General features: G+C 42.5%; 1 protein-coding gene across 1 annotated transcript in view; it reads left to right on the top strand.

Annotated features, from left to right (window-relative positions):
- The window catches only part of WIPF3 (WAS/WASL interacting protein family member 3), a 78,272-nt gene that overhangs the window by 12,980 nt on the left and 39,097 nt on the right, over positions 1 to 26,195 (top strand). Inside the window, exon 2 of the mRNA XM_065938727.1 lies at positions 8,535 to 8,690. Coding sequence (XP_065794799.1) covers positions 8,592 to 8,690 — 99 coding nt within the window. The 5' untranslated portion in view covers positions 8,535 to 8,591. The remainder of the gene's footprint in view (positions 1 to 8,534; positions 8,691 to 26,195) is intronic.

The raw sequence follows: 26,195 nt of genomic DNA, 5'->3' as shown, positions 1-26,195 counted from the left end.
TTTAGAGAGGACTATAGACTATTTTTTATTTGTTTAATGCTTATCTCAAAGTACTTATTTGGTCCTTACACTAATGCAAATCAGGGAAGAAAGAACATGCTTTACATTTTTATAGATGGAGAAACGGATGACCATTAAAACCAGAGCTAGAGACCTGTTCTCCCAACTGTTAAACTATTCTTCTCTGATGACAGTATTTCTAACATGTCAAGTGAAGCTTTTCCAGGGAGCTCTGTAAACTTTGAGAATCCTACATCCAGAAGATATTTTATTCCTGTACCATAATAAGGCCTGAACTTCTCTTGAGGCTCAGCTGGTAAAGAATCCACCAGTAATGCAGGAGACAAGGGTTTGATTCCTGGGTTGGGAAGATCCCCTGGAGAAGGGAAAGGCTACCCAGTTTGACAGAAATTTCTCCTGCCCATCTCTTCCCTTCCTATTTTAGTTGGTAATATTTTTCTCAAAGTGTCAAGATAATGATTTCATCTGTAGACACAATAAATGTGCTGCTGCCAAGCCATGTCTCCATCTTTTGCTTGAGTAGTTGGCATGACCTCTGATATGTATGTTTTCTATTTCCTCCCCATAGCAACACCAAAACAATGGTATTCAGCATTACCTTTGGCCTTGGCAATATCAAGATACCTAAGACGTAGTTCCTATCTTTGAAACTTCAAGGAGCCCATGGTCCAGTGATGGGAGACACATCGACATGTGAAAGAAAATTGCCAGAGTCCCCAATGCCGTAATAAAATTGTGAACAAAGTACTATTGGAGCAGTTAGCTGTGACAAAGGGAGAAGAAAATCTGTGCAAAGTTGGCACCTGAGGGTGTTTTAAAGGATTGGTGGGAATTTTCCAGGTGGCGAAAGCCATCATATGCAGCCTGCATAGCATGGGCAAACACACAGAGATATAAAGGATATAACAATGTCACAAATGCAGTGTGAGCAAAGGGTAGGATTTGTAGAGCTGATTGGAGGATGAGATGGAGAACTGGACTCCATAGCAAAGAGCCTTTAGGAAAGGAGCCTGTGTGAATCAGGGAGTGATGCTGTGTCGTCTGAGAGGTGAGACTTCCAGAGTGTATCAGGCTTGGCTCTCAGTGAAGTGTGCTCGCTGCTGTGGGACAGAATGTGCCAGGTGACAGAGCTGATGATGCCTCCTGGCTGCAGGTTGCTTGAGGTTCTAGCAGAACTTCAAGCTGGACAGGGAACGAGAGGCACCAGAACTTGAACCAGGAATCCTTATCTGGCCCAAGTTGCAGCAGTTATTCCTACTGTGAAAATTCTTTAACTCATCTGAGGTCTCGGAGGTAAAACTAGATCAGAAAGGATGTGTCTTGTAGACTTGTTCCCTGTGGCCCTCTCCAGTCGGTACATTATTTCCTCAGTGAATCTCAGAACAGCATTTTAAGAGTATTCACAGTCCCAGGGGAAAAGTGACCACCTCAGCCTTAGAAAGTAGAAAACATCTTCCTTATAAAATCTCTTGTTGTTTGTTGTTGTTCAGTCGCTAAGTCATGTCTGATTTTTTGCCACCCGGTGGACTGCAGCAAGCTGGGTTCCTCTGTCCTTCACTATCTCTTAGAATTTGCTCAAATTCATGTCCACTGAGTTGGTGATGCTATCTAGACATCTCATCCTCTGCCACCCCCTTCTCCGTTTGCCTTCAGTCTTTCCCAGCATCAAGGTCTTTTCCAGTGATGATATAATAGATTAGAGAGATGGTAGTTTATTTTATAAAATGACTCGTTATTTTATAACATTGATTATGGATTTCCACTGAATAATAACCTCCTTTTGTATCCTTAAAGCATAGCTCGATTTTTCCAAAATTAGAGATGCCATTTTTCAGAAGCATAGCTGTTATATAAAATGAGGCTTGCTTATAAATGTGTGATTAATATCATGTATTTTTAATTAGCCTCATTCTTCTTTTAGCTAATTCAATACAGCAAAAAAAAAAAAAAAAGAAAAGATGAAATCAATATTTTCTCCTTTCACTCTTGGGAACCACACAGACAATGATTTTTGTGGCATTTAGTGATAACTTAAATGCCTGAGTCAATGATAAATATTACCAATATCTTTATTTATATCCTTTCACCTAATACTGTTCAGTTATTATAATGAATTCAATGATTTGGGAACAAATTTGTGATTCAGTAAGAGTCTTATAGAAGGAAACCAATTTCTGAGCTCATTGTAGATATGACTTAGTAGCTTTCATATTAGGTTGTGGTTAAAGTTTATCTTGGTTTTACAACACTCATGGACCATGTGCATTCACCCTTGAAGCATTTCATGTGTGTGCCTGCTAAGTCACTTCAGTCGCGTCTGACTCTTTGCAACCCTGTGGTCTGTAACCCACCAGGCTCCTCTGCCCATGGGATTCTCCAGGCAATACTGGAATGGGTTGTCATGCCCTCCTCCGGGGGATCTTCCCACCCCAGGGATCGAACCAGAGTCTCTTACGTCTCCTGCATTGGCAGGCAGGTTCTTCTACCACTAGTGCCGCCTGGGAAGTATTTCAGCAGATAATTAACTGTCACATCCAGTCAGACCTGAACAGATTCAGCTTCAGGAGCTGTGGTTGGCACTTGTGTATCTCAGGTGTGGGAAGCCCTTCATGTCGCCTGTGTGAAAGGTGAATGGCGCTCAGCTCCGTTTCTCTCTCCTTTGTGTGTCAACTCCAGTCCTAAGTAGAGTTCCATTTTCAGCCTGCTGAGATGAACTGGGTCTACAGAAGAAAGAACCTTCTCAGTAGAGGACACAACTTCCATCTATGTGGGGCAGGGCATTTCATCATCCTGGTTGTTAAAGAACAGGGCTATTCAGACTTCAGTGAGCACAAAATCTCTTGTTGGCGAGAGACTCGAAAATGTAGGTCTGAGGTGGAGACCACGTGTTCTTACAACATTCTAGAGCTACTCAAGGTGTGGTTCCCAGATCAGCACTTTAGGCCCCACCTGGAAATCTGTTAGAAATGCAGAATTTCAGGCCCCACCCCAGACCTATTGAATCAGAATCTACATTTTAACAGGACCCCTTGGGCAATTTATCCTCCATCACAGTTGGGAAATGCTGCTCCAGACCACTGTTCCCCAAAGGACCAAGGTTTAGGTACCTCTAAGAAAGCCTGAAATGAGTTTAGATGGTATACAGGTGAACATTTTATTTTAATAATCATTAAGTTGATTTTTATTATCACTATCTATTGATGGCAAGTGGTATTGACTTCCATTTATGGTAATAATTTAAAGTTTCTTTTGCAAAGTAACAATTAACTGAAAGTTCAGGTGGTGTGTGGATGTGGTAAAAACTATAAAAGTCATAGATTTACAAGTGATTTAAGTTAATATGATGCTTAAGAGCATGGACTCTTGAGCCTGACACCTCAGATTTGAATGCCAGCTCTTCCAGTAGTTCACTCTGTTACTTTAAGCAGGTTTCTTAACCTCTCTGGGCCTCAATTTCCTCATCTGAGAGATAGCAGTAATAGTATTATCCATCTGATTAGGATACTGTGGGGCTTAAACGGGTTTATATATGAAAAGTGTTAAGGATAGGGCCTGGCACATAGCAAGGGTTGTGTCAGGACTAACTTATCTTACTATAATCTAGAACACCAATGTTCAAGAATTTATTTTATCCTGTGCTTTTTATTTCCCCCTGCCCTATCCCCTGCTTCCTTTCCTACTCAGATCAACATGCCCTATTACCCCCAAAAGGCTAAATATTCTAGGAATTTTGTACTGTTGAGGGTTAGAGCCCCAGCTTCCACTTGCCCAATAAGTGGGCAGTCTTCACTGAGCAGGGTGGAGGGTGGGGCATGAGAGCTTCCAGGTGGGAAGTCCCAGGAGAGGACTCTGCCCAGAGAATTCGCTCTGAAACAATGAGGAAGTGACAACAGAAAGTGACCACTTGTAAATCATTTTCACCATTACCTGGAGAGAAGATTTTTTAAAGTTCTTTATTCTTTTAGTTATAACTTTGGCAGTTTTACCACGTATTTTTAGAGAACCTCTTTGTGTGTGCCTTGTATGCTTGCTCATGCACTCTTGGGTTGTGATTTTCTGGCCACGAAGCACCTTTGATAAATAAATGACTGATTGATAGAGTGTCAGGACCCTGCTGAAACCTTGATGTGAGAGATGAATGGCCTCACAGGGTTCTCCCACCTGCATTAGTTCAGAGGTGACAAATCTCTCTTCTCTTTTCCTGACTTCATAACCAAAGAAACAAGGAATTCAGTTGGACAGTGTCAAAACATAAAAAAGTTATGAGTGCCCAGAGAACCTTATTTTCAGATTCCTATTCTAATGTATTTTTAGAACCAGCAAAAGACACTTTTGTCAAATAGTAGCAGTAATCCTTGCTTATATGTTAAAAAGTAGGCACATTTTCTATTTGTGAACAGCTGTGATCTGACAAACTATTCTCAAGGAGAAAAGTGATTATGACAAGAGCAACTAGTATGTAAAATTGTTGACCTTGAGTTATTTCTCTCTGAAATAACTCATAAAGCTCAGCTGGTATACATACATATTTAACTTTTTAATATAAAAACATAGGCAAGCTCAGTCCATCTCTCTCTCTGAATGAGGACAGATTGATCAAGTAGGGAATGAAGGGGAGAGGAGGGGATGGGTAGACGAGAAAGGTCATCACCTGTACTAAGCAGGCATCAGTTCTTCTGCCCCAGACCCACCCCTCACTGGCTCCCTATAAAGCAGTTGGCTTCTGGCATCTTGTGTGTCCTTGGATGACCTGCAGACATGTTCTGTTGACCCACTGGTTTTCAAAAATGCTTTTATTTGGTTTTACTTCAAAATTGGGTTTCACACGAAAGTCTGGATATGGGGACTTTGGGTTGGGCGGGGGGGGAATGGGAAAATCTGGTCAACACTGGACTTGCATAACCATTGCATATCAAGCAGCCAGAGTTGAGGGAGCGCTCCTGCTTCAGGCCCAGGTCTTCTCTCCCATTGGCCTGGCTTCTCCACACCTTACCTTCCACTGTTTCCTCACCTCTGAGTCCATGGTCACAGTGGTCAGTTCTCTGCCTGCAAGCGGTGCTAGGAACAGGAATTCATGGCTTCTGGCTGAGGGAGGCAGGACTTGCAATAGAAGAAATTCCTCAGGCTTAGGAAAAGTGTTCAAAAGATGGTAGACGGCCACACGCCAGATGTCCCACCTCGACCCAAGGAAGGAGACACTTGCAGAATAGTGTCTTGAAGCTCCTCTGTGGTTCCAGCCTTTTCTTATTCTCTTCCAAACATGTAAAGTCTCCCAGCTGCTTGCATGCTTCTACTTCTGTTATCTCTGCTGATGTGCCCCTTCTTCAACAGGAACCGACTCTTACAGCCACCTTTCTACCTGTTGAAAAATGCAATAGTTTCTACGAAGTGTTTATTTTTGGTCCCCCTTCCTTGTGTTTGAATTGATGATAACATTCCTTGGCACCCCACACCTCTCTTGGGGCATTTATTCTCCTCCACCTTTTATTATAGTTATTGTGGCAGTGAAGGAGGGCATGTGGTAAGATAAATGCAGCTTCAGTTAAGCGTCTACTTTGTGTCAGGACCTGTATTATATTCTTTGTTTTAATTGTGATAACAAACTAAGAATTAAGCATGGTAACTATTTTACAAATGAAGTGAGACGGGTTAAGTGTGGGGTTGGCCAAAAGGTCCATTTGGGTTTTTCATAGCATTCTATGGGAAAAACCCGAATGAACTTTTTGAATGAACTTTTTGACCAAGTCAGTAACTTGACTGAAGCCACACAACTGGGAAAAAGCAGTGGCAGAGGTAGAACCCAGGTCTGATTGTACTACCAGCACTGTCCCCCAGAGTCAGAGTCTCATGTGTTAACAGTGCTCTATATTCCATTTGCCACCCTCTCCTCTAACAGTGTTTGACTGTCTTACCTACATCTTGATGCTGATTTTCAGGACTATTTCATGAGTTGGGAGAAAATATGAAAGCCTTTGAGAATCTGGCTTTTTTTTATCCTAATCACTTTTAATACACTACAGAGCAAAATGACATTTTTTAATGTATTGGGAGAGCGCAAAGCATCAAAGAGCTCAGGGTACAGCCTGTGACTTCCTGGAGCTCTGCATTCTTTACTGTCAGATTTTAACAAATTATGCTCTAGATAATTGCTTAATTATTATATCTGTCAAGAAAAAGCCTTTACCACCATCAAGTGCTAGATGTAAAAAATATGCTTTCATGTTAGAGCTTGAAAAATCATTCCTTTGATTTCAGCGAGACAGAAACCCAGTGACACCTGGTCACTCTCAGATTTGTAAAGGTAAACCTAGATGGAAAATAAAGGATGCTAAGGTTAGAGGGGGAGCACATGGAAGAGTTATACTTTCCTGTAGAAGGTCCTTTTCACCCAAGGGTCTCAGAAATACTTCAAGATCTTTGCAAGATGGAAGCAGAGAAGTAATATGATCTGAATTATACCAAGTTAATAAAACAAATGCAGTTTTGAATCAGAAAGGACAGGGCTCTTATGAAGCTCTGATACTCTTTCTGAAACTTAGTAGAAACTACATCAACTCTCTGAGACAAAATTTGGTTCTTTATGGAAATGTCAATGTCTACCACAGAATTGTTGAAAGGATTAAATAAAACAGCATTTGTAGGTACCTAATGCAGTCCTGAGTGCGTATAGGGGTTTCAAAAAGTCACAACAAAAAGGGGTCAGTCCTCATTATTCATGGATTCCACAGTTTGCTAATTACCTATTCTGTACATTTATCCTTCCTGCTTCATCATACCCAGGTTCCCAACTGAAGTTGAACAAGGCAGCACTCTGCCTTCTGGTTACAACTTTCACCCAGTAAACAAGTGTCCTGTTCACATTCTTCTTACCACCATGTTTTTCAAAATGTTGTGCATGTTGTTGGTGATTTCGTTTCCATTGTAGTGAGGTGATGCTTAGTGCTTCTGAATGCAGCAAGGCTATGACGTGCCTTATGGAGAAAAATATAAAGAGCTTCCCAGGTGGTGGTAGTGAAAAGTAATCTGCCTGCCAGTACAGGAGACACACGGGCATGAGTTTGATCCCTGGGTTGGGAAGATCCCCTGGAGGAGGAAATGGCAACCCACTCCAGTATTCTTGCCTGGGAAATTCCACTGGCAGAGGAGCCTGACAGGCTACAGTCCATGGCTGCAAAGAGTCAGACATGACTGAGCAATTGAACACACACACACACACACACACACACACACACACACACACACACACACAGAGGCAAGAGTTATAAAACAGTCTATATGAAACAAGGTATCTTTAATGAGTAACACAAGTATATAAAACAAAGCTATATGTTTATCAGCTGACAAAAATCTTGTTACCAGAGGCTCTCTCTCATAAGCCTAATCCTGTATCTTTTCTAGGAGCGGTGGTTCAGGTATTTGCTAACTCAGTCTTCATGGCAACTATACCATGAATAATGAATGAAAATAAGCTCTAAACTGATGGTTATGGGAGGAGGGTGAAGAAGGAGAGGTAAATAGGAAGGTTGGATTGACATATACATACTACTATTAATATATGTAAAATAGATAACTAATAAGGATCATGTTGCAAACGGTAAAGGCTGTTGGTAAATAGAAAATAAAAGCTAGAATACTATAAATGAATTGGGATTTTACATTGAAGAAACAGAGGCACAGGCCTTGTTCCAGTCTTCCAGTGATAGAAGGACAGAAAAACAAAATTACGCTTGCTTATGTCTGAGGTTTATTTCTATTTCTAGATTTTAAAACATTCACAGACATATGCATGCAAACACATTCTACAGAGCAATGCCATATTTATCTGGAGATCAGACATCCTACAATATTAACTCTTGGAAACATGGCCATATTTGCAGAATCATACCCCAAAGCCCTCCATGCAGCAAATACTGGATATAAAGCCTTTGGGGAGAAGTATCAGGCTCCCACCCAGATAATTGTGTAGAACCAACAACAGAAGAACAACAGGAAAAGTAAGAGTGACAACAGAAGGAAGCAGGAAAATAGCTAATGCCCGTGTAAGCCTGGCTGCGGGCTGGCAACCTGAGTGACCATTGAGCCTGCATCATTCAGAAAAGGTTGAATTTCATTCCATTTGCTCTGCTTAGGAAAATGGGAGTATGTGCAGAATACTTTTAAATTGCATCCAAAATGATAGATGTTTAATGCTTAAAGAGGTAGAATCTGTTACTTGAAATAGTTGTTATGGAATGAAGTGTCGCTATTTATGTATTAACATGTTCTATTATATTGAGACATAAATAGCTAAATTTTTATCAGTTTTGTTACCTAATTCTCTCTAAAATCTGGCTATTTCTTTCAGTCTCCAGCAGTAGACACAATGCCTGCCTCACAGTGGGTATTCTGTATTTATTGAAGAAGAGTGAATGAATGGCAAGTGAATCAAACTACCCATAAAATCCGTATGTTTGTGTGACGTGTGCATGAATAAAGACATCCAAGTTTAAAACTCTGCCTTTTCTCCTTTCCAGAGCAGAGACCGTTGTCTTGGGACCATTCGTAAGAAAGAGACACCCACGCTGTGACATATGCCAGTGCCGCCACCACCTCCTCCTCCTCCTCCTCCGCTGCCTCCACCTCCCCCGCCACTGGGGGCTCCTCCCCCTCCCCCACCGTCAGCACCCCCGGTAAGACCTGTTTGGGTGTTTTCTGTCTGTTTTACTGGAATACGCTTGAGCAGGTTTTAAATGTTCAAAATCAGCCATCACCCAGCTCCTCTAGGGCAGGTGCCATCTTAGATAGCTAGCTCTATGGTGCCAGGGTCTAACTCCAAACCAGTCTGGCCACGTATTTCCCTCCCAGTTCTTTGGCAGCCCCCACCCTCTACCCTAGCGTCCTCTACAGATGTCTACGTGATTTTTAATTCATGCTGCTCAATATAAGCTTCCTGAGTCTCCCTAATCAACTCTTCCATCTCATGGGAAACCTCAGTTGAGAGTCTGCAATGAGCCAAGGAGGCCTGCTCACAAGTTCCCGGTTGTGATCTGGATGTTGATAACAGTAGCTTGGGCTTCAGCCGCCCAGTTCTGGGACCAAGTAAGAGAAATGGCATATGAAATGCCACAACAAAATGTGCGAAGTCATTTCAGTTGTGTCCAACTCTTTGCAACCCCATGGACTTTGCCCACCAGGCTCCCTCTGTCCATGGGATCCTCCAGGCAAGGATACTGGAGTGGGTTGCCATGCCCTTCTCCAGAGGATCTTCCCAAACCTGGAATCAAACCCTTGTCTCTTATGTCTCCTGCGCTGGTAGGCAGGTTCTTTACCACTAGTGCCACCAACATCTCTAAATGAAATCTCCCCTCCTGCACAAGACTGAATTCGGTCTGTTTCAGTGTGTGTTGCTGATACTCTCTCTTGGTGTAATAGTTTGCTTTGAATTTAGAAGGAGAGGCACAGGAAGTGGTTATTGTGTTTTAGAACGGGCCGTCTCACCCTTAGCACCGTGGACACTTCTGGCCAGGTCGTTTTGTGGGGGGGCTGTCCTGTGCGTTGCAGGTTGTTTAGCAGCATTCCTGGCCTCTACCCACTAGTTGCACCCCCAATTATGACCATTGAAAATGTCTCTAAACGTCACCAAATGCTCCCTTGAGGGCAAAATCTTCTCACTTTCCTTGCTTTTAGAAGAATGTTCGTGCTTAATGCTCATCGCAAGCCCTTACTCAGAGGAAACCCCAGGGCACTTCTCATGTCCTCATCCTCCAACTCAGAGCCAGGTCTGGCTCAAGAACCGCCGCTCCTGTTTTCAGTGGAAGATGAAAGATATGGATGCCATGGCGATAAGGCGTGCAGAGAGAGGCAGGGCTGCCCAGGGGTGATGTTAGCCAAGTCAGCAAAAGCCAGGAATACAGCCTTACCTGCCATTCTCTCCCCCACCCAGGTGCACTCCTCCCCTCAGATCCGCAGAAGACATGACCGTGGCAGTATAGGTTATGAAGGGAGGGCCCGAGACCCTGCTGCCACAGATACTGGCCATGGTGAGGACAAGGGGTGCCTGAGGTCCCAGGTCACCCCATGACGTTCGCCTGGCACCTTGACCATATCTGAAGTGCAGGGGCACAGACCTGCCGGCAACTTGGCCCTTGCCTTTGAAGACAGCGGAAAGAAAGCACGAACATACTGTGAGCTGTATCTGAAAGCTCTCTGACCAATACATAGAAAGAATAAGAAAGAGTACTGACGTTCCACTGCTGAACTGGACACAAGGAAAGCATGGAATGGACAGTTTATAAGTGAAAGAAACATAACGTAAAACTATAATATGGGTCTTACACATATGCTGGTCCTGAAGAAGCACAACTTAAAATAACTTCAAGTACCACAATGTACCCATAGACTTGGCTAGAATAAATAAACTTACCAAAACCTATATTGTTGGGGATTTGGGAAAATAAGCCCTTTTAAACATGGCTGTAAAGTGAAAGTGTTAGCTGCTCAGTTGCGTCCAACTCTTTGCAGCCCCATGGACTGTAGCCCTCCAGGCTCCTCTGTCCATGGGATTTCCCAGGCAAGAATGCTGGAGTGAGTTCCCATTTCCATCTCCAGGGGGTCTTCCCGACCCAGGGGTCAAACCCATGTCTCCTGTGTCTCCTGCATTGCAGGCGGATTCTGTGCTGGTGACATACAAATACCTGGGACTCAAATGTTAAATGAGTCCTTCTGGAGTGTTCTGACAAAAAACACCAAACCTGAATGTACCCCTTTCTCCCCTGACAATCAAGTAGTTTCATTTTTGAAACTGACTCAAGAATTTAACCTTGAAGGAACCAAGAAAGAATTTATACAAAGGATGTGCACAGCAAAACTATTTATTCTAGTGAAAAATTAAATCGTAAGTGGTTTGTGAGAACTAAACTACATTGTCAAGCTGTTAATTAAAAATTACATTATGTCATATTGTTAATTAAAAATTACACTTATAACTATGCTGATTATAGAAAGTAGATATGGAATGATGAATTAAAAGCAATGCATATGTTGTGCACCATGAATCAGCTATATATGTAGTAAATAGAAAAGATCAGAAGAGAATTTTGAATGTTGATAGTAAAATTTTACTTTTCTTAGGGAATTCTTTTTCTTTTAAGATGCTTAAGTTCTTATAAAGAAAAATAATTCCACATTTGGATAATTTTTTGCATTTCCTCTCTCATTTCTAAATTGTTTTTGTTATGCCTCTTATGGAGGAACTAATCAATTTAGGAGGAAAGTAGCCAAGTAAACTTAAATATTTTTAAAACACCTCTTTTTACAATCTGGGAAAAATATTTATAATGCATATATTAGGCAAAGAATTAACAACGTTAGCATATAAAGAGCTCTTATGGATCAATATGGAAAGATGAGTAGAAAAATGAGCCCAGGATATGACCAGGTAGGATAAATACAAATGTTTCAACCTCACTACAATTGAATAAACACAAGTCAAAATAATTAGAAACCATTTCATCTATCAGTTTGGTGATGGAACTTTTTAAATGTTGCCTGACTGTTAGGAATCAGGCACTTCTCACTTTTTTTTTTTAGTGGTTTTTTATTTACTGATCCCCTTCCCACTTATTCACCCCCATTACACACAAGGCTGGATGACTTAAGAAGCCTGTGACATTATGGATGGGCTTTAGGTTCTTTTGGTTCTAATGCTTGTTTTCCAGGTAAGCCACAAAGGCACTTATATATCAGGCACTTATTACTCTTAATAGGAGCAAAAATTGGTATAATTCCCTAAAACACAATTTGTTAATATGGATCAAATCCCTTTAAAAAGTGGATGACCGAGTTTCACTTCAACTAATTTCCTTTAAGTAACTCATCATAGTATACAGAAATATTTATCTATAGCATATTAATGAAAGCAGTACTTATGATAGCAACCAAAAAAATAGAAGCAATCTAAATATTTAAAACCAGAAGTTTCAATAAAAAATGATTATGTAATTCACAAAACAGTATTCTAGGTACCCATTGAAAATCATATCAAATTTATTTTGTGACTTCCAATATAATGATTGACTCAGGCAAGGATCATGCATCAAACCTAAAACCACATAGTGGAAGATTTGGGGAACAGAATAATCGGAGGATCCCAAGTATAACTCACAGACTACTTCTCATTACAAAGTGGAAAATGTACCTTTGATATGGATCAAACTTTGTATCACCTGTCATTATCACAAACCTTTTGCTGTGATGAAGAAATCCACAGCAATATCCTGCAGTAACCTGCCAAAAATGAGTGTTCTTTGAGCAGGCAACTAGACACATCCCAGAATGTGGGACCTTCTACAATAGAGGCTGCCATCTAGAGCAGAGCCCGTGGTCAAGTTTTAGTACAGCCCTCGAGCTAAAAATGGTGTTTGCATTTTCCAGTGATTGGGAAAAAATCAAAACAAAAATAATGTTTCATGACACATGAAAAATATATGGAATTCAAATTTCAGTCAGTAAATAAAATTTTATTAGACCACAGCCATGCTTATTAAGCTACATATTGTCTCTGGCTGTTTCTATGCTACAGTGACAGAGCACCAATTAAACAATTTGTTATTCCCCTTAAAAAGATTTCCCTTAAAAAAAAAAAAAGATTTCCCTTTTCCCTAGTTGACCTGTGTTTTTAAAATTATATACAGTTATTATTATTATATTTTGAATTCCATCAATAAAAATTTAGTGGAAATGTGTGGAGTTTTTTGTTTTAATACTTACAGAATAGGCTTCCCAGGTGGCACAGTGGTAAAGAATCTGCCTGGCAAGCAGGAGATGCAGGAGACACAGGTTCTATCCCTGGGTTGGGAAGATCCCCTACAGAAGGGAATGGCAACCCACTCCAGTATTCTTGCCTGGCAAATTCCATGTACCGAGAAGCCTTGCAGGCTGCAGCCAATGGGGCTGCAGAGTCGGACACAGGTTGGCGACTAAGCAGGGTTAGGAAATGAAGTTAAACTCCTTGTAGGCAGTGTTCAGGACTTTGAAACATCTATGCTCATGGACCCGCATAGCAGATTTTATTATATGTCATCTTTGCAAGGAGGAGGCATTTTGTATGATATGTATGATCAGACTTCACCTTAGCTCTGGAAGACCCAGGGATTAGATCAAGGCTAAACATTTAAGTTTTTCTCTCCCACCTTCTCATCTTTCCCCTTCAGCTCCTCCCCTGGATGTGCATCTATTGGAAATGAGAAAAGGGCTGATGGGGCTTTCTGAAGTTCTGGAGCAGGCTCTAACTGAAAACTAGCCCATATCATCTGTTTTCCTACCTTTTCTTGCCCTCACTTCCCTGTCTTTCGAGCTCCATTCCTTTGTCTCATCCCACTGAAATCCAGTTGTTGTTGTTTAGTTGCTAAGTCATGTCTGACTCTTTGCAAACCCATGGACTGAAGCATGTCAGGCTTCCCTGTCCTTCACTACCTTCTGGAGTTTGCTCAAGCTCATGTCCATTGAGTTGTGATGCCACCCAACCATACCATCCTCTGTTGTCCCCTTCTCCTTCTGCCCTCATTCTTTCCCAGCATCAGAATCTTTTCCAGTGAGTCGACTCTTTGCATCAGGTGGCCTAAGTATTGGAGCTTCAGCTTCAGCATCAGTCCTTCCAATGAATATTCAGGGTTGATTTCTTTTACGATTGACTGGTTTGATCTCCTTGCTGTCCAAAGGACTCTCAGGAGTTTTCTCCAGCACCACAATTCGAAAGTATCCATTCTTTGGTGCTCAGCCTTCTTTATGGTCCAGTTCTCACATCTGGGGGCTTCCATCTGTGGCTCAGCTGGTAAAGAATCCCGCTGCAGTGTGCGAGATCTGGGTTCGATCCCTGGGTTGGGAAGATCACCTGGAGAAGGGAAAGGCTACCCACTCCAGTATTCTGGCCTAGAAAATTCCGTGGACTATATAGTCCATGGGGTCGCAAAGAGTTGGATAGAACTGGGCGACTTTTACTTCACTTTACTTCACTTCTCACATCCATACATGGCAACTGGAAAAACCACAGCTTTGAGTAAATGGACCTTTGTTGGCAAAGTGATGTCTCTGCTTTTTAACATGCTGTCTAGGTTTGTCATAGTTTTTCTTCCAAGGAGCAGGCATCTTTTAATTTCATGGTTGCAATCACTGTCTGCAGTGATTTTGAAGCCCACGAAAATAAGATCTGTCACTGTTTCCACTTTTTCCCCATCTATTTGCCATGAAGTGATGGGACCATATGCTAATCCAATATAAAAATTGCCCGCTTGATACCTTGGTCCACTTACAATGGAATTATTGTTGAGTTGGCTACAGGATGTAACTTTTTTAAAGAGCTAAAGAAAATACAATGGATTTGATTTTTGAAATGTAGTAGAATTTTTAGTGAGCTTTTGTATTCAGATCTACTTTGGCCCCTTAGTAGTGTCCAAGAGATAAGAATGAACTCCTTGAGAACCTGTAATTTCTTTTCTTTTTTTTTTTTGGCACAATTGTATAACATTGTCTACAAGAGAGAAAGGGACTATACCTGTTTCTGACCAGCTGATAAATTCTTTGGCATGGGGTTGCCCAGACAAAGCCTGACAGTGGGGCCATGGCCACAGCAGTTGTGTTTATTTTAAAAGAAAATTTGCAAAGTTTTGCAGCATTGTTTTTAATGTTGCTGTTCCAACTTAAACATTACAAGGTAGAAACAGTAATCATAGGGGAGACCTGTGTCTTCTTATTTAAAATCAAAAGGGAAACTGGCTTGAAAATCATTTATTTTCTATGAAAACCAAAACTCTAAGTAGAAACACACCATGGTGCCAGGTACTCCTCTGCCTGCGTTCCAGGGGGTAACATTTAATACAGTGCTGGAGGGAAATTATATACAAGGAGAAGCATATTGTGGCCCCTCACTGTTCTGTCCCCTCGTTACTCTGTGCCAGAGTCTTTATCTGCATTCAGGAGACTCAGTGAGACAACTTTCCTCCTTGTAGTGCAAGGATTGCATGATTCATGGGTGCAGTAGTCTTCCCAGTGTCAGAAAATACCAGCTGAGGCTAACATTGGGAGGTTTCCCCCCCGTCTCTAGGATGCCGGAGCTCATGTGGTATTAAAAACATGTCAGTCTGTGAAAGGAAATGTGGAAAATGGACGATATCTGAAGCCCCAAGGGAGGTTCTTTTAGAGTTTTGTTTGCTGTGGTTTAAGAAAAAAGCGGAGGTCGGGGGCCCTAGGTGGAAACAGGCTCAGTAGAATTGCATACGCTGTATTCTGGAAAAGGTAATTTGCATGTTGACTGGTGCATTTAGAATAATGAGAGGCTTAAAAATCTTAAATACTGTCACTCAGATTCTCCTGACACTCTGGCACTTTGATTACTGTCACTAATAAGGGATTGAGGATGTTGGTTTACCCAGGGTAGACAGTCACCACTGGGATGAGGAAAAGGCTTGTGCATGAGGCCAAACTATTAGGATAGTATTCAGTTGATATTCGGTCCCTGCTTAACAGTTTGCAAAAGTGCACATTTGTCTCCAAGTTATTTTAAGGACGTGATTTTCTGTTTCTCCTCTGTCTGTTTGCACCCTGAAGCTGTAACACGGCTTCAGTGAAAAACGGAGGCAGTCTGCAGCAGATTTACTTGATCTGCGAGAGAGGTGTGGCAGGACCCGTCACTCATACTTCCAAAGGGCCATTCAGGACAGTGTTTAAATATGTTTCTTTTTCACAACTGTCAGGTGGGAGGGGTGGCAAGAAAAAAAGGAGAAGCCTGCAGTGGGGTTCTAGAGGCAGCGATTGTCCATGCAGAATGCCTTGGCGAGAAAAGCCTGCGAGGGTTCGTTAAAGGCCTTTATCAAATGTCACAGGTGCCCAGGAGCCTCAGCCACTCTCACGCAGCATCTGAGCCAGGGTACATGGCAAGAAGCAGCCATGGGCTGTTAGGCCAGAAGGCGGCCCTCAAAACCCTCCGCCATCTCAGTAGCAGCAATCACTAGCCTACAAACTGGAGCTTCATTTTACACCTGAAGCTGCTGGCTCTTTGCCTTTGAAATGTTTTACAATTACAGTGTAACCATTCCTAGAAAAACCGCCAGTGAATCACTCCCCCTACCCGGGGGTGTCTTTTCATATGTGCACTGTTGTATGGAGGAGAGCCACAACGATTTGGTGTACCTGGGCTCTTGGGGGCCACGTACCTCTTTCCCCAAACTGCTCTTTCCTTTCTTGCCATAAAAGGGAAAAAACAACCAATTCTAGGTTGTTGCTGGCAATCGGATATCCAGCCCTGACCTGGTTGAGAAAGCTGTAAGCCAGTGGCAAGGGATGTTGGGACCCTCCCAGCAAATGGCCAAGCACTCACTTAACATGGATTGTCTACGTTGGGGGGCTTTCTAGGTGGCGCAGTGGTAAAGAATCTGCCTGCCAATGCTGGAGACTCAAGAGATTCAGGTTTGATCCCTGGGTGGGGAAGATCCCTCGGAGAAGCAATTGGCAACCCACTCCAATATTCTCGCCTGGAGAATCCCATGGACAGAAGAGCCTGGTGGGCTACAGTCCATGGGATTGCAAAGTGTTTGCATGACTGAGCACACATGCACACACATGTTTACAGCAATCCAATGAGACGGGATGATAGCGCAGTTTTGCAGATGGGAAAACTGAGGCACAGAGAGATCTCCAAGGTGCCCCATAGCCAGTATGGGGCAGAGGCTGGCTTCTTCCCCAGGCTCTCTGAATGCCTTGGTGCTCTGTGCTCTGCTGCTTCCAAATGTGTATACAGGTGGAATAAGCAGCCCTGATGACTATGGCCTCCAGCACCTACGTGGTCTTTACTGTATGCCTTGTGTTGTTCTAAAGTGCTTAGCACATAGTCGAGTTAAACCTCACAGTAACACTTTGAGGCAGGTACTGTTGTTATTCTCAGAGTTAACTAAGGCACGGAGGGAAAGTGACTTAGCCTGGATCACACAGCCAGTCACTGGCAGAGCCATGGTTTGCACACCGGCAAAATGGCACCAGAATCCCTGTTCTGAGCCACGAAACCAGCTGCCTGTGATGTAGACCTTTCAGGGGTACCAACCACCTCTTGATTCTAAGAGCCAGGAAGTCCATGGTCTCCCATTCTCACACCTAAGACAGAGCTCTCAAGTTTCTTCATGTATGCTCAAGCCTCCTCCTAAGATTGCTCTTTTATTTTTTTCTTGCCTTTTCTTTTCTTTATGGTTCCATCATTTCCCCTCACTTGCTTATTGTTTTTTTTTTCTTTTTTTTTTTTAATAGAAAAAGCATATTGCAAGGTATCCTGTGAGTAAAACCCATGGTTTAAAAGCAGAGAATCAACTTTAAAGAGGCAGGTGCAATACAAAGAAACTCAGTTTGATCTTGATCTTGTCATTAGTTTACAGCTAGGCTCTTGATGGGCTCAGAAAAGTGGGGTCTCTGCTAATGCTGCTAGGCACACAGTGGGCACTCTGAGTTCAGTGACCCAAGACTGTCCTTCACCTTGACCAAGCTGTCATGCAAATTGACTGAGCTTTTGCTGCACAGAATTAACTGTGTTTGCTTCTGAAGAGTTTAGAACCTGAATCCGGAGATGACAAGGCTTCCTTGGTGACTCAGTGGTAAAGAATCTGCCTGCAATGCAAGAGACATGGGTTCGATCCCTGGGTGGGGAAGATCTCCTGGAGACAGGAATGGCTGCCCACTCCAGTATTCTTGCCTGGGAAATCCCATGGAGAGAGGAACCTGGTGGGCTACCGTCCAAGGTGTCTCAAAGAATTGGACACGACTTAGCAACTAAACAACAATAACATGTCACAGAAGTGCTGAAAGTACAGTGGGTTATTCCCAGACCAAAGCTGTGTCCCTTGCATCGATTCTTCACTGTGTATTTCCTGCATGTGTGGCCCTTGACGTCTCATCTTTAAGGAGCCCTTGTGCCCTCTGCATTAGTCACCATTTTCCTAAGCTTACTTCTCTGAGCATCGGGCACTGGATGGGTTTTGCTAATGCTTTGGGTTCTCTCCTGAACAGATGAGTCTAGGGATGAAAGGAGCCAGTGAGCAATTAGTGAGTGACTCTGAGATAGGGAGTCTGTGCCATGGTCAGTTCAAGGCACATAGTAAGCACTCAATATCTATCATAACTTCCTGAACTAGTGAGTTGAGTGAAGATATTGTAATTCACAAACAAACTCACTGTGAACTAACCACCCAACACTTGGCATCTTCCACCTGTGTAAGCCTTCAAAGCCAAATGCATTCTATGTTGTGTCCTGTCAGAACACTGTCAACACATTCACATGTTACCAAGAATATTTTGTAAAGCAAACTCAGTTAGATCAGAAGTAACACATTCAGGGCTAGCACCAGTTAACACCTGGGTTTTATTTCTAAAGTCATAAAATGTCCTTTGGCACAGTCTGCCCCATTCTAATTTGTTATTGTTTCTAGAAGAATAGACTTTGGACCTTGGCTTTACATAAAGACTTTTTTAAAAAAAAAACCCAGGGAAAGCAACACAGTGTACGCAATCTTGTACATGGTAATAATAGATTTCTATTTGAATAAGGTCTGTTCCCAGCGCAGGAGTGTGAATGTGTTTTCAAGCTGGTAAAAGCAGGACTCCACCTGTACCACAGCCAGCATTTAAAACACAAAGGTGAAAAGCGTGTCAGTTCCTGTGTCATCATCCACTCAGCCTCTAGTGTGCCAGGCTGTCAGTTTCAATAGGGATCACGCAATGATGCAGTGTGGTGTGTTCCTTTGAGCTCAGAAACAAAGGCCTGTGGGCTGTAGAGTCCTTCAGCTTGGAAACTGAATCTGTGCTGTGTCATTTATTAGCTCTGTGGTGTCTAGCAAATTATCAAGCAACTCAGAACCTCAGTTTCCTCATCTGCAAATGGAATAATAACCGCTGCTTCCTAGGGAACAGCCCCTAGAGTGGAAGCTTCAGAAAGGGAGGGATTTTTGGCTGTTTTGCTCAGTATATCATTAACCCCTGAGCAATGCCTGCATGTAGTAGGCAGTCATCATGTATGTGTTGGATGCACAAATCTGGGGTTGTTGTGAGGTTCTAATGAGATAACAAGAGAAGCTGTTGTTTACCTGCTTAGTAAATGGCATCTACTTCTTATCTCAGGGACCAGGAAACAGCTGGGCAAGTAATCAAATCTGGGACAAAGTTGAGGGCAGAGGCTCCTGTGGTTCGTGCCGCAGGAGGTCAGAGACCAGCCATCAAGATCAAGGCTGGAAGCCTGAGCTTTTCAGAGTGAGGAGTCAGGCCAGCAGTCTGAAGAAAAGTCCCCAAATTGGAAGCCCAAGGCTACTGCTTCTAGGTTTCAGGGGTTCCAAGTCCACGGTGCCTGGTACCTACCCTTATAGCATGATCTGAAGAGCTAGCTCAGTGATCTGCCTTCTTTCCTCTCACGGGCTCACACTGCGTTGAGTGGCCTGAGTCCATAGGGTACCAGCGTGAGGCACCTGGACTCACCCACAGATGAGAGCAGTGAGCCCTTGGCTATGGGATTGCAACTCTGATCACGGCATTCGTTGTGATCAGGTGTGTGTGGAGACCTGGGCGGTGGAGGATGTGTCTTATAGGAGCCACTCTAGTGAAATAAATGGCAGCCTGATTCAAGTATTTTAAACATTTAGAGGAGGCTCTGTTTTCTCAGCTGCTGTTTGGTTTGTCATTTTATTAGCATCCTTCGTAGTAGCCAGGCCAAGAGGCTGCCTAAGGGTAGGGCACACGTTTCCCTGGAAGGTTTAATGGTGATGCTTATGCAGGAATTTTAGATGCCCTGGCTCTGAGCACCTATCTAAAGCAAACAAAGATGTTCTTTGGGCTTTGGGGCGCCTCAGGGATGCTGAGATTCAAATGCTATGGCTTGACCTTTCTCTTTGTGGCCCAAACTTTCATTTAAAACTCTATTGAAATATTAATATGTCTCACTATGATTATATATTTTTTATTTTCTCTTTTCTATCTTCTGATTTTTGCTTTATGTATCTTTGTTTCTTTGTTGTTAAGGTGTCTAATGGTTTATGATGTCTATCTTCTTTGTGAATTGAACCTTTTATCATTAAAAATATTCATCTTTGTTTCACTTTTTAAAAATAAGTAAATTAAAAAAAAAACTTTATTCTGGTTTCTCTTCAGATCATATAAATCTTTCATCTTTATAAAACTCTACTATTAGACCAGGAGAATTTGAACACTGGTGAGATATTGTTTGATATGAAGAAATTATAATTAATTTTATTTAATAATATTGTTGCATTTTAAAGAGCATTTTTCTTTGATATCATACAATGTTGGATATATATTTTTAAAATTTATTTAGAACGTATGTTTTTTTGACAAGCGGGGATTTGGAGGGGAAAAGCAGGTTAGGATACAGATAGAACAAGACTGGCTGTGAGTTGATAACTGTTGAAGCTGGATGATGGTATATGGGGATTCATTCTATGACTCAGATTTTGTATATGCTAATGTTCCATAATAAAAAAAAATTTTAATGAACATCAACAACCTCAAAATATGCAAAGTAGAGATGATTTAACAGAACCAAGGAGGGAATTATGTAGCATGCTTTCACTAATTCCATTGGATGTTTGAGACCAAATAGTACATGGTTATTAAAAAATATTTTTTCATTTATTTATTTGGCTGCATCAGGTCTTTGTTGCATCACCTGGGATCTTTTGTTGGGGCACGTGACCTCTAGTTGTGGCACCCTGCTGCTCCAGGGTGTGCGGGATCCTGGTTCCCTAACCAGTGATTGAACCTGCATCCCTTGCATTGCAAGGCAGATTCCCAACCACCGGCAAGCCCCAGCTATTTAATTTTAAACAGCACATGCTGTTTAATTTTTAAAAAGTAAGACTTATGAAGGCATAGAATCTGCTTAAAACTACCTATGTTGCCTCCTTCTGCCATATAATCTGGTTCCTGGTTTTCTAGAGATTCATGTTAAGGCTTTTAGCACCACTACCAGCAGAGGTGTCACCTCTAATCATTGAGTTGATTTATGGAATTTTTTTTCCTTGTGAGATTTAGAATTGCAACAGGTGACTTTTTTTAAAAATCTTTTTTCAAATTACTTTTATTTTTGTATTTATTTTTAATTGGAGGATAATTGCAATATTGTTTGGTTTCTGCCACACATCATCATGAATCAGCCATAGCTATACATATGCCCCCTCCCTCTTGAACCTCCCTCCCGCAGCCCACCCCAACATGTAACTTTGAATTGGAATGTTAGGGAAGCTGTGAGGCTGGCAGCTACTATCTCCCTTGCTACTTTTTATTGAAATAAGCCTTGAGACCTAACTCAAACACCAGATAACTAACAATGGTTTGTAAAACTATTGCATGTACTGTCCTTTGCCCGGGTGCAAGGACACCCAGTATTCAGCTGCTGTTTCCTCCTCACACAAAGCACAGAGGATGTGGTGGGAATTACTGAAGCAAAACTTTTCCAGGTGGCAACTCTTCCTAACACCGAGGTCACCCAGATATGGAAAAATGTTCACCTTCAGCATTCTCTTCGCTCTAACGCAGTGGTTGTCTGCAGAAGGATTGCAGAGGATGGTAAGGGAAAATGACCTTTAAAACCCACTCTGAGGCAAAACCTTTGGTCTTGGAGACAGCTTGGAAAGTGTGTTATGGTTTTAAAAAAAACCACAAAACTTGTGGGTTCCTGAGTAGGTGACCAGCTATTCTCAAGAGATCAGATCCTAGGCACTCAGGGACTATCTTAAACCTTACAACTGTGAAATACAGATTCTCTTTTTTACCCTTTTGGCATTGCAGACTGTCAGATTTCCTGGCAGATATTATTGGTTTGACTGGAAGGGGGGAAAGTACAGTAATGCTGGGACTCAGGTCTGTAACAGGGAGGGAGGCTCAGCACACGGGGCACAGCCCACTCCTATAGCTCGGGGCCCCTCCTGCAAAGATGACTGAGGGCTGGTAAGTGAGTTGTGCTTTTTGACCACTAACTCACAACTACCGCTAAAAATGCTCACCAAAAGTACATTGTTGTATACAGTAGTAAGGATTTAAAAAAGAAGAAGCTGGTTATTAAGGGAGAAAGACTCACTGGAAACGTGCTCTGTCTTTGCTCACCTCTTCAAAGGCCATCATGGAGATCTGGACCCACCCCTGGGAACACAGCACCCTCCTTCCCCACCTGGAGAATCACTGCGGACAGCTAGGGTGGAGTTGGGGAAAAGTGGAAAATCACCAGCAATTATAGTGATGATTCCAGGTGGGGGTTAGAATGCAGGCTCTAGGGAGAATACGAGGAACCATTGAGATCCCATATGAAAACTCGAAACACACAAAACAGCGCATGCATCCTTGTTTGGCTCTTAGGTGGAATGAATGGACATATGGCAGCTCTGTTTGGATACTGTTCTGGAATGTGTCACTTTAAGGCCAGGAGAACCGAGACCAGCAAGGATCACCCAAGCACCCAGTTCCCCAACCCTCTGATGTCGAGTACTAACCCTCGTCCCACCCACCACCTGCTGTAACTTTTTGGGTGTTGTCACTTTCTAGGTGATGGTCCCTTACCTTCTTGATTTCAGGAATCAGTGCATTTCACCAAACCTCTGGTTCTCTTTCCTGCCAAATGTAGTTGTCCATTATCACATACTTGGGGTTTCTGCCTCAAGGTTAGGAGGACAGGCCTGGAAAAATGAGTATGTTCAAACTCACTTTTTGGCATGGATGCTTTCCCGATTGCAATTAAAATCGTGTGTGCGTGCTCAGTCGCTTCTGTCGTGACTCTTTGCAGCCCTATGGCATTCTTCAGGCAAGAATACTAGAATGTTCCCTCAGGGGATCTTCCCAACTAAAGGACTGAACCCACATTTCCTGTGTCTCCTGCCACTGCTCTCGATCTTCACCACTGAGCCACCAGGGAAGCCCAATTAAAATAGTGAAAGTGAAAGTCACTCAGTCGTGTCTGACTCTTTGTGACCCCCCATGGACTATATACAGTCCATGGAATTCTCCAGGCCAGAATACTGGAGAGGGTAGCCTTTCCCTTCTCCAGGGGATTTTCCCAACCCAGGGATCGAACCCAGGTCTCCACAAGGAAATTAAAACAGTGCTTGTGTATTATTATCCAAAACAGTGATCCTCTAACGTACTACTGCAAACAGTTTGACAATTGAATGAAGACCTTCCCATGGAGTCACTCTTTCCACACCCTCTGTGAGAAAGAGAAGATCACAGTCTAATTTGAGGTTTCCCTAAAAGCAGACTCGGAGACAAAGTTTTGGGTCTCAAGTAGTTTATTTAGAAGGTGATTCCCGGAAGCTCTGGCAAAGGAGTAGGAAGCGAGGTAGTGGAAGGAAGAAAACTGTGGAGAGTGTGTGGGAAATTGGGCTGCCTCCTGGCAAGAAAACATGCCAGCCTTGCCCTGTTTATTCCCTCATGGAATAAGCAGTGCCTGTGTGGTGCCTGGGCTTGGGCGCTGCTTCAGAAATTCATGTTCAGTGAATGAGAGTGCACCCTCTCTGGTGCCTGCTGGTGACACCAAAGCTCATATTAAACAGCCAGGCCACCTGCTGGTGGTGACATCAACATAAGAGGAATTTTCAAGGTTGCACCAGAGATGTGCTTTTCCCAGAAATTTCTCTGTATTTATAGAACACTATTCTGAGGCCCTCAGAAGAATTCTCAGCTGTGGCTCAGTTCTTTGGTCCTCAGTGAGATGAAATTAGAAGCTAAAATATGCAGTGTGGCATTCCCATGTGCATTATTAACATTTACCAGTAATTATCAGTATTAATGTTTCATTATAGATAATACTGTGTGACAACAAGTGGGCTAATTTTAATACCTGTTTGACCTTGACACACTGTTATCATGAGTCAGGGTCAAATTCGGTGTCCTGTATTACAAACAAGCTCAGGCCCTCTAAGATGTGCAGAAGACCTCAAAGCAGATGAAGCAACTAAGCTGTGTTGCTCGTTCACACTTACAAAGTTATTTTTGGTAAATGTAAGAGACACTCAGTAGTAGGAAGTAGTTGATGGTTAAACAGCCTCGACATCAGGTCATACCCAACATGTTATGGACTGAATTGTGTCCCCCTCCAAACTCACATGTGACTGATGGGTGGGCTTCCCAGGTGGTGCCAGTGGTAAAGAACCCACCTACCAATGCAGGAGACTCAAGTTCGATCCCTGGGTGGGGAAGATCCCCTGGAGAAGGGATTCTTCCAGTATTCTTGCCTGGAGACTCCCATGGACAGGGGAGCCTGGTGGGGGCTACAGTCCATATAGTCACAAAGAGTCGGACATGACTGAAGCAACTTAGCAGGCATGCATGCAAAGTTAAAAAGGTGATTAAGGTGGTCTTAATCCAATATGATGTCTTTATAAGAAGAGGTTAGGACACAGATACAAACATGGGGAGACCATGTGAAGATACAGGAGGACATGCTCATCTGCAAGCAGAAGAAATCAAGCCTGCCCACACCTTGACCTTGAATTCTAGCTTCCAGGACTGTGAGAAAGTAAATTTCTATTGTTTAAGTCACCCGGGCTGTGGTTCTTTGTTATGGCAGCCCCAGGAAACAAGTACACATGGTTTGTGTTAATAGGAAGGGACAGAAACTGCTCACTGGCTCAGCTCAGGGACACCCAACCTCTATCCTCTCCGCTCCTCCACCATGCTAGGAGGAAAGGTCATTTAGGGCAAATCTAGTTTCTGAGTCAGCCCTCCCCAGACAGAGGGCTGCATCTTGCATCTTCATTCTGTGCTGTGTAGGCACATCCTTTCCCCCAAGGTTTTGCGCTTTTTTTTGGTCTATTTTGTTCTAACTTTTTCCATTTTGTCTTATTTTGTCTACTATTTAGAAAATGCAAAATTTCTGATTAGCAGGGGCCTTCTGCTTCTAAGACCTTGTTTAAAGATCTTTACGCCTAATGACATTAAACTGCTGAGTGGACTGCAGGAGTAATGCATTTCAGAATCAATGAGCAGATAACTTCTATTTCTAGAAGCTTATATGAAGAGTGGTATCTAGTCCTTATCCCCTTAGATTGTTTTAGCAATCCATTATAGGACTGTATTTCAACATCACAAAGCAAATTGCTCTGTTTGAAGGCCACACAGCAGCTGTTGACTCCCTTCTTAGGACCTTGTTGTTACTGATTCTTGCTGGAATAATGGGGCTCAGTTATGGCTGGAGTGGATGGGTAGACCCAGGGTAAGCCCCACCAGCTCTTAATAGAAAATGGGTTTGTCCCCTTGGACAGAAGGTAGATGAAGTGGGATTCATACCATGTAAGAATCTCATAGTCAGTGTTAGAAGTTTGAGAAATGCTTTATTTTTTTTTTTAACTTTAGTTACACTTCATTACTAAATCTTAAAGTCTACCAGTCAGTAGGCATAAATTACTCTAATGTCTGGGATGTGTTTTTGTTTTTTGCAGATCATTGTGCTAGGCTGTGAGATCCCCCAAATCAGTAGAGTCCTTTGGTCTCTACCTTCAGATAAAACACATGAAAAGATAAGAACACAAAGTAATATGTTTCACTTCAGCAAGGACAAAGAGTGTAGGTTAAGCAGAACTGAGTGATAACAGACCATAATCATTAAGGGATTGGGTTAAAATAGCTGCCTTTCTCATCAGAGTGGAAAACAGCGCAGGCGATGCCCAGGCACTCACTCCAGGTACTTCCACACCCCTCAGTTTTGCATCCTGGGAGCCTCCCTTGCTTCACCCTTGTCCTTGCTCCATGACAGAGTGCAACTAAACTTCATTTCCTCATAACCCAGCATTTCAGAAGCTAAATCAAGTTGTTTCTGTTTTAAAAAGAATTGTGACACCATTTTCCCCCATTATTTGAGAAAAACATTAATGAATTTCTTTTTCTTGATTCTTATTTCATCATGTTCTACCTCATTCCACAAAAAGTGGACACAGCCATTGTTCAAAATTCTGCTTTCACAGATGTTTTTTTAAACCCTTCCCACAGTACTTGGGTTCTAAGATTTTTTTTTTTTCTGATTTATGAGGTATCTAATTCATTTGTTAAATCAAAAAGCTCTGTACAGGCATCCACCAATTCAATGATAAAACACACCTTTCAAGTCTCTCATTCCTATTGACCATTGGTGTCATCTGGATCATCCACTATTCCCTGACCCCCTCCAG

Source organism: Muntiacus reevesi, chromosome 6 (genome assembly GCF_963930625.1).
Source record: "Muntiacus reevesi chromosome 6, mMunRee1.1, whole genome shotgun sequence".
Lineage (NCBI taxonomy): Eukaryota > Metazoa > Chordata > Mammalia > Artiodactyla > Cervidae > Muntiacus > Muntiacus reevesi.
Note: the sequence above shows the minus strand (reverse complement) of the source record. Positions and strands in the feature narration are given on the sequence as shown.